General features: G+C 40.6%; 1 protein-coding gene across 11 annotated transcripts in view; it reads left to right on the forward strand.

Moving 5' to 3' along the window:
* vav2 (vav 2 guanine nucleotide exchange factor) overlaps positions 1–2,361 on the forward strand; it is a 67,974-nt gene extending 65,613 nt beyond the window's left edge. For all 11 annotated transcript variants that reach the window (XM_037265373.1, XM_037265374.1, XM_037265377.1 and 8 more), the window contains one exon: positions 533–2,361. In XM_037265373.1, the coding sequence (XP_037121268.1) occupies positions 533–580 (48 nt within the window). In that variant the 3' untranslated portion in view covers positions 581–2,361. The remainder of the gene's footprint in view (positions 1–532) is intronic.
* Positions 2,362–9,603: the final 7,242 nt, after the last annotated feature.

Consider the following 9,603-nt stretch of genomic DNA (forward strand, 5'->3'; position numbering starts at 1 on the left):
ATTTATCTTAGTCATCATTTCTATTGTAGTAAATGGCACTTAGCCCCCTCTGGTGGCCGGGTGGGGCACAGCTCTTCCTGCCCCGAATCCATGATCATCACTAAATGCATTCAAGCAACAAGAGAAATATTTGGTCGATTTTAGCCTTTAATTAGTAATGGCTTGTCCGAGATTCATTCCCAGTTGCATTTCCATGGTCAAACATCACTGAATAATGAAATAATGATTTACTTCTGTGCTGTTTTTTTGGAACATCCACACTGTGTTCAATATTCAACTTCACTCACGCAACAAGTAAGAAAACTTTGTTGCTTAGCAACAGCTCAAGTAGTGCTCCACGTGAAGCCTTAAAAGAAGACGGATGAGGCTGCTCCATCCGAGCATGCAGTGTTCTGAAAATAATGCAAATATCTTCGTATGCATGGGCGGTTGCATTCTGATGAGTTCATCGTTCATCACGAGATCAGAAAGAGATGATAGATGTGTCTATCAGCGTCATTTGTCCAGTATGAATTATTTTTTTGGTTTTCAGATTGGGTGGTTTCCCTCAACCTATGTGGATGAAGAAGGAGTCCAGTAAGGGCTGGATCTTGCCCACCTTTAAAAAAATGAATACAAAAAAAAAATCAGGAAACATCTTTAAATGTATCTATCTGCTGATCTCAGAGGAAAACGCCTCATTCACTCTCCAGGAAAGAACCTTTTTTTTTTTGTCATTGTCGATGCTTCTGCTGGATCGCAAGCACCTTGCCCCGCCCCCACCCGTCTTCAAGTTTGCCTCGGCTTTGCTCGTTTCAAGGGATCCCTCGTTTATTCCTGTACGGATAAGAGCGGAATCGCAAAAACAGACTGTGGATAGCTTTACTCTGGAAAAAAAAAAAAAAAAACTTGCGGACCTCTGCGAGGTGGAATAATTGTACAGTATAGATAATTTATTGAATAGAGATTATTAACATGACTGTGGTTACTTGTGGGGATTTCGCAACAGCAGAGAAATCTGCAAAGAAAACGAGGAGAGAGCGAGAGAGAAAAACAAAACAGATGCTCTTTTTCTTTTCACATTGACAGATTTTGCCTTAGTTGTCATGGTGATGCCTTGTGGGTTGACTCCAGTGGAAGGAAAAAGACTTTGTTGACTGGCTTGGCTTCTCATGCATGCATGTGTCCGTCCGTGCGCAGCCCACACAAACACCAATGTACAGTTCGGTGCCTTTCAAAGACTGCTTCCAACCTCAACATCAGCCGGTAAACGACATTTGTCATCTATAAAAGGACAAGTTGTGCACATGCAAATGGGGAAGAAAAAAAATTGAACTCGAGAATGGACGGTAGTTGAGTCACTGAATGCAACTAAGGGGAAGAAATTCACAGAAATACAGTTGTACTTTTTTTTTTATAGTAAACAATCACAGCTCACATCAGTTTTATTATCAGTTTTATCAGCAGGATATGAAAGGGAAACAACTTGGGAAAACGAAGCTTCAAATGTGCTTCATGAACCAGTTGTATTTTTGGATTTCTCCAGATGGCACTGTTGGTTTATACAAAGAGGATTAAAAAATACTGAGTGCCATCTAGATGAGTCAAAAAATACACCAACTGGTTCATGAAGCACATTTGAAGCTTCATTTTCCTATCTGTAGTAACAAAACTTCACTACTCCAGCTAATATATATATATTTTTTAACCCAACTGAACCGATCACCAACTTTGGCCATTTTTTTTTTTACTGTCTGCATGGAATTTTATTTCCGTCGTATGCTGCCTTATGGATTTCTTTTTAGATTTTTTTATGGATGATCAGGTGACCAGATGTGTTTCCTCCCGGTTGTCACATGTGAAAATCCTCTTTGGTCGGTGCTGTGTCAACTGAGAATTAAACTGCCATAAAAGAAGTACGTGTGGATGACTCAGCGTGTATGTGTGTGTGGGCGCATTTGCGTACTAATCATCTGTAATCTGCACACACTCGGAAAATTGCGGGGGTGTGATACAGTGCCAAGTGTTTCAGTTTAACTCTGGTGATTGTTTAGCACTCTATGCATAGATTTACGATCGTGTAGAGTGTGAGTGACATTTCCTTGCCGCTGTCCCCAGGTATCACATGGTTTTATACTTCCACCACATCATCATATTTATTGATATCTTATTTCTGGAATCGTGTCCATTTCATAACAAAGAACATTGTCAGGTTGTCTTGATTCAGCTCCTGGACAAGAAGAGCCCGACGCATGTAGCTATTGACATTTCAACTCCTCTCAGTACATTCTGGAAAAAATAAATATCTGTACGTCATTGTGCACATTTTTGGTTGAATGGTTTCTAAATGAGGTCTATGATGGAATAAATATTTCAAATTTATACACATCATATTTTGTCATGTTTGGCCTCATGTGTCTCTGAATTTGTTTTTCATGCTGGTTTCAAAAATGTCTTTCATCAAATTAATCATCAAAATGACTCAATTTGTTACTAAATTGCTTTAGTCCCTACAAATTATTTATACTGTTGTTTTTGCTGTCTTTATATTTGATAATTACCATTACACGTAGCCTGAAGCATTTTGTTTCCTTGCTTTTTCTGAGACAAAACAAAAAAAAAATTCCAGCTTGACGACGTCGCTATTTTGCGTCGGGCAATGTGTTTACCCGCATAATCTTCTGTCATATGAGAGAAGCCAATGTCATGGTTCTCATTTTGAAGACCTCAACATCGCAGACATGGAAAAGGTGGCATGAGTTGCTTCTGTCTTGTTTTGCCAGCTCTGTCCTCCCACGCTGCTCATCTCAATGTCTGCGTTGGAAGAACGTAGGCCTTTCTCAACTTCTTGTGAACTCCAACTGATTTTTATTTGGTCTGTTTTGCTTGGAGGGCACTTATTATTTGACAAATTGAGAAATGCTGTCACGTAAATGTCAAAATGAAGAGGTCAGAGACAAAACATTGTCCCCGGAGGATTTTGTCTTTCTGCTTTGTGTTCCAAATGTTTCCCCGTTTTACTTTCTGAACTTTTCCAGAAGTTACCGCTGTCCCCTTACGGTATTTATTTCTTTTTATCTATCCAACTTCTGATAAGTGTGGATGGATGGGGAATTTAAAAAATAGAAACAAGTAATCACTCTCAGAAACTGGCATAATGGTTCATACCTTTTTTTTTTTCTAATGATATGATCAACTATTAGAACGGAGTCCTATGAGCCAGCCTCTGTGCCGTTGTTTATTTGCGATCCAATCTTGTGGTTTGATCAAATGTTTTAACCTCATCCAAATTTTCCTTTCATCTGTCCAGCGTCCCTTCTCATTGTTATTCCAGTGCCGGCTGGAAACTCTCCATCGCAGTCAGTGGCAATTGAAATACATGTACTATTTTTTTTCCTTGTTTATTATTCAGGATTTGACATTTGGATTATGTAAGATACTTTGATATAATAGCACCTTTGTTCCAAAATGAATGCACTCTCTTCGGGTGGTCACCAGGTTTACTCGACGGAGCAGGTTTTTTTTTAGTATTATTATTTTCTCTTTCAAATGGAATTCTATTGCTAGAGCACAACCTCTGCCAAAGCTTGCCAACCTTTGATGAAAAATGTCTTTTTTTTTTAATGACAATTGACATTGGCACTGCAACCACAGAATGATACTGTCAATGGTTCCTTGGTCACAACATCTGGAGTGATGTTGCAACTAGACTTTATTGGTCAATTCAGTTTAATTGGTACAGTTTGGAATGGGAACTTTGATCTGACTCACTGGGTAAACACTTTTCGATGTAAGAGTAAAAAAAAAAAAAGGATCCAGATGTCCAGTTTTCTGAAACGTGTAGTAACATTGTGACTTCAGCAGGGGTCACACTTACTCTGTGTCGTTCCACCGAGAAGGGGGTGGGGGGTCTTCCAGTCTTTGTGCTGTGTGTTTTAGGGGAGCAGACCCTTTTCTCAGACCGGCTCCTCTCCTACCAACCCGACCGACTCTTTGGTAATGACGGCGACAACTCGTGACTATTTTTCTACCGATTCCACCTTGAAAGGAAAAATTCATTAGAAGACCGAATAGCATTGCATAAACGGAGTCAATTTCCTTGAACGCAAATGAGTCATACTTGACATTCGACTCCTGACAGAATCACTGAATTGAAAGTTGACTTTTATGAAAGATGTTTTATACACGTTTAGATATTTTTCACAGTAGATTTGCTTCTAAAGTTTGAAGTGCAAAAGAAGAACAGTTTCAAGGCCATGAAGAAAAGAACCTATTTTGCAAGGCACAAAAGTACCGTAATTTTCAGACTATAAGTCGCACCGGAGTATAAGTCGCACCAGCCATAAAATGCCCAAAAAAGTGAAAAAAAAACATATATAAGTCGCTCCGGAGTATAAGTCGCATTTTGGGGGGCAATTTATTCGACAAAATCCAACACCAAGAACAGTCATGAACGAGCAACAACAGGCGACGTCGCGTCGCGCTGCTGACGTCAGCAGCGTGACGTCGCGCGTCACTCGACGGAGCTCTCTTTCACTTCCGTGGATTGAAGTCGGGCGCCGGCGCTCGACCGGGTGGCTGTCCAGGGACGGTGGATGGGGACCGGACTATAAGGCACATCATTAATGCATCATGTCAGATTTTTAATCCAAATCAAATCATTCTCCATTTTATCTTTTTTGTTTCAACTTCAGACGCAACAAATTACTTTATAATCACAAAGTAACGATCCATAGTCTTTTTGATTCATGATTCATAGTCTTCAGCGGGCCACTTATGATTGATTTCATGACACAATGCTTCGGGCCAGTTTAAATTTAGGAATTTGGTCCATATATAAGGCGCACCGGACTATAAGGCGCACTGTCGGCTTTTGAGAAAATTTTAGGTTTTTAGGTGCGCCTTATAGTCCGGAAAATACGGTATACATATTTATGATTTCATATGTATTGTTTTCCAGTGTCTAAAGAACTTAAGTGCAACTCAGTCTGACTATATTAAATGTGTGCATGCTGATGGAATATTTCAGTAAGATAGCACGTATATATGCGAGTTGAATTGCTAGCTAGCTCGCTTACTCACGCTACTATTTGGTCAAGTGCATTTTATTTGTTCTAAATCCTAAAAGGAAAAAGCATGAATATTTTCAACCGCTCTACAAGTGTTGAGCAACACGAAAGATATGAAGTCTCACAGGGCCATACTCCAAAGAAAAACATCATCATTTCAAATCCCATGAATATTAGAGAAGCAGCCACCACAAGGAATATTCTCTTATACTAATTGGACATAGCTGGGCACCATGGTAACACACAAGGTTAGAACGCTGAGGCTTACGCCGTACCTGTGCTGCTTAATTATATTCTCCACGCAGGCATTGTTTGCCGCCGCATTTTACAGCAGACAGCTAACAACGCATAACAGAAACATAGTCACATTCTGAGTTAAGAAATGTTCTCATTACTTACCTGAGCTCTAGAGACGTGTGTAAATTAAGAAGAAATACATCCCGGGTGGGCAACTGGGGAAGAAAAATGTTCTCGAGCAACGCCGACTTTGTTTGAACCTCGTCTTCTTGAATTCTCAGGGAAGAAGTCATAAAAAGATGCTGCATCCAGAAAAAAGTCTTAGCTGCGGGGTTTTTTTTTTTGTCTTTCGTATTACACAAAAAGTCTTTGGTACTTTCAGCAATAGGCAAGCTTGGTCGTGGTTGATACTATGTGTAACCCTCAATTGTCGGTTCCATTTTCTGGACGTCATCGTATTCAGAGAAAGAAAATATTAAAATGAACAAATAGCCTCTCATAAAATGACCTTTTCATTTGATGAAAAACAAAACATATCTTTGTTTCCCCACATTCACTTCATTTGTGTTGCCGCAACACCTAACGAGATCGAAATACATAATGAGATCCCGTTTCAGTCAACCACGTTTCGATAGCGACGGCAGCATATCGATCTCCTCCAGGCCGGACGGACGCTAATATGCCACGCTCATTACTCGAAAAGCCGAATCACAAAAGATCTGCGTCAACTTGTACGAGAACTAAACATCAGATCCCGCTCATTCCTGCACATGCGCGACACTCGCTTTGATTTCACACGGTTTTGAAAGACAAAGAATATAAACAAGGTCCAAAGGGACAATGAAACTGGGTCTTCAGTCAAAGTCAAAACCGAGCGACTGCTCTCGAGAGTCAAATTGTATGTACATCAATCCCCGTAGAGATCTTTCAAAAAATACCTACCTCTGTCCGTTTCTTAGCAAGATGATTTTATTTAGAAACTTGCTTATCTGTGGAATCATTTTAACCTGCTCAATAAACTCCATTTTTTTTACTTCAAAAAAAAAAAAATGGTGACTGTTTTCAAGTCTTCAGATAAGAACCCAACTGGATTTAGGAGAAAGGAGAGTGAAAATGGGTTTCACTCAGTCGTAGGGATTAGAAAAGAGACTGTAGTCAGACGTTCGTTCTCCCAGTCATAGCTTCGGCATTATTTCACAATCACAAAAGATTCCGGATGGATCCGTAAGCCGTTTGTGAACAAGCCAGGTGAGCCGACCCAATATCTCCTTCTGAAAATAATTTTGACCAACAATCCACATTTGAGACAACCTCCAAACGTTTTCACATTCTGGATTTAAGTCAAAAGAGAATGTCTGAATATCTAAAAAATATCCCGAGTCTTTATATGCATCTAAAATAACTTGTCTAAAAGTTTACTTCTCAATTTGTGAGCTTTATAGACAATTTGAATTGCTGTAGGGTATTTTCCGCCATGTGAAATGTCAAATTGCAAAGCAAAATGTCAAATCACATTTTACTATCAGATTCATAAACCGCAGGCCAAAAAGCCATCCGTGTTTCCGAGCCTGTCTCTTTGAGTTACAGATATCAAGCGTGAGGTCGGCCGCAAATACAATTTCACCGTGACGACTGATTGCATTGTTCGAATCCCATTGCGGAGTCGAAAGAGTCGACTTATTGTTAAATTAGATTACGACCAATTATCTCAACGTATAAGTCAAACCGAGGTTTAATTTTGAAATACGTTTAACTTCTGTCGTGATAATGAAGGAAATCATCAAGGCCTGAGTCATTGCAGTCCATGATTGGACGAACATGCCTGTGGGTTATCGATTAGCCAGCAAAAAGTATTTTTGGCTGCTGTGTGATTCAACTCTTCAGAGCGCTCTCATTACGGGAGGGGGGGGATGTTATTACAGCATTCGCTCTGTTTGAGTTTGGACTCTCCGGCAGGCTGGTCTTTGGCCAGCGGCCACGCTCGCGGCTCCCGCCTCTGCTGAGGACTACTTAAGGAACAGCTCACACGCTTCCCCGAGTCAGGCCAGTGAATCCACAATGCCTGGATGGGAGTCAGGCGAATGATTGAGTGATTCACTCCACCGTCAGTGACTCATTATCGTTATTTCTACTATCGACGTGGTTTCCTTTTTGTGGCCAGGCATTTGTGTGGGCCAATTTACTCCGAGCTCAGTTGTCAGGAGGCTTTACGGCCAGGGAGGAAAGTACGTTAGGTACAGCTTCACATGCGTCCACAAACTGTGTATTTTTATTTGTTTTATATACATATATTATATTATATTTTATATATATATTTTATTTTATTTATTTTTTTCTATTATGATAGAATATATGTGATACAATTTTAAGTACTTAACAGGACAGTTTCCAGGTTGGACTTTTCTGCACCCAGGTGTTTATTGCATCCTGGGTTTGATGGGACTAATGGGAACAAGAACGTTCAAGCTCATGGACCCATCTTGACCTCTGATATCTGTCACTCCAGACAGAGGCATCGTTACTTTTGAAAAAAGGTCCAGGGAGGCCGTTTGGCAGGTAGAGATAGTGATAGCTCACTCAGGGAGTAATGAAGTGTGACACAGAGATAACCACTTCTTTGGTTGGGGAACAGATCATCCTCAGAGAAGGCCGATGTCACTCCTGCCTCAACGGTTGCTTTGTTATATTGCTGAGAGGCCATCGAGGCACAAAGCGACCTTCGGTGTCGCTTTTGTTTGGTTTAACTTCAAGTGATGTGTATTGTTGATGGCACTGATGGTTGGTTGAAATAATGAAAAGACAAATCAGCCATCAAGAGGTTCATGAAGCAAATTTGAAGCTTCATTTTCCAATTGCTAGTTCCTATTTGAATGTTTTAGCAGGTCTCTGAGCAGTGATTGTCACCTCCTTCCCTCATTTGGCAGGTCAGTCAGTGTGTGTCCCGTATGTCTGTCAACTCGCTAAATGCAATTCTCACTGATGCGTTTAATATCCTGCTTGCTCCCACATTCACGTCAACATTGGCAGACTTCGCAAACCATGCGGATAAATTATGGATATACCTGAGTCGATGCAACTCTGTAACGCCGCCGTCGTTTTTGCTGAGGGAAAGAACGTGGCTTTGGGTTGTGTGGATTTATTTTGGCTATTGAATTAGTCTGAGTTCGGGCAAAACTGGGACATAGCTCGTGGGTGGCAGTGAGAAGCTAATTGGGACTATGAAGTGCGTCAATGGTGACCTTTTCTACCATGAAGCTATCGTGTTGGTAAAACAAGTACTTACACAAACCGTTGGAATTGAATCGAATCTCAAATGCCACGTTGAAGATAAAAGCAGGAATATACTTTGAGTAGCAGACAAAAAAGAAAAGGCTTTTTAAGACAGAACTATTTCAAAGTCATCTTGCAATTTCAAATAGTAAGTATTGACTTGTTGGATTTGATCTTTCAATATTAATCATGTTGGTTGATGGCATGACTGGATTGAAAAATGTTCCTGGCTGCTAAATCTGTAAATTGGGGTTTGTACCTTTTATATTTTTTTAAACCTAGCTGGCAACAGCGCCGTCAGCCTCATCATACTTAGCACTATGGATCATGGCCAGGAACTTTAATGAGACAGTGCTGAATTACGCAGTGTGGACTCCTATGGCAGCTCTGATTCCACAGTGACATGTTGTGGACTTAGTAGATCACTCACAAGAGTCTTAAAAGAGACAAATAAAACCCATCATTGAGGCAGGAGTGGTCACATTTGCGCAATCAATATGGCGATGGTGACTGTGTTCCATTTCTTTTCAAAAATTCCAAGCGTGGAGGCTTCTGATTTTTTGCAGGATCCATCCCAAGATATTACATCATCATTTTGTATGCTTCAGATTGTCTGGAATGAAGAGCCTTCTGCACTTCTGCCTGTCCAGGAGGCTGTGGGGGTGTCTCCTCTTTTCCATTATGGCATTTAGTTTGTTCTGTGGGCCTTTTCTACAATAGTCCGGCGTCCCGCCAAGCACATTATCGAGCTCTTTTTGTGTTTTTTATCGGTCAAGCTGGCTCCCCAACACACAAAAAGGGGCACTGGCAAGTGGCCATCCCAGTGTGATAAAATGCACAGCACACGTCAAAAAACCTCCCCTCAGGAGAAAGGTGGCTCTGAACCTTTTTCGATGTTTAAGATCCTTTCTAGCCTTTCCGATATCTTTAGATATGTAGGTGTGCCGTTGCCACGGACACTCTGCTTTGTATGCTTGGTGCACTTGCTTGTATGTCAATTTATCATCTATATTTTATCATGTTTATTCCGTTTTTAACTATTCACACG

This window comes from Syngnathus acus, chromosome 12 (assembly GCF_901709675.1).
Source record: "Syngnathus acus chromosome 12, fSynAcu1.2, whole genome shotgun sequence".
Taxonomy (NCBI): Eukaryota; Metazoa; Chordata; class Actinopteri; order Syngnathiformes; family Syngnathidae; genus Syngnathus; species Syngnathus acus.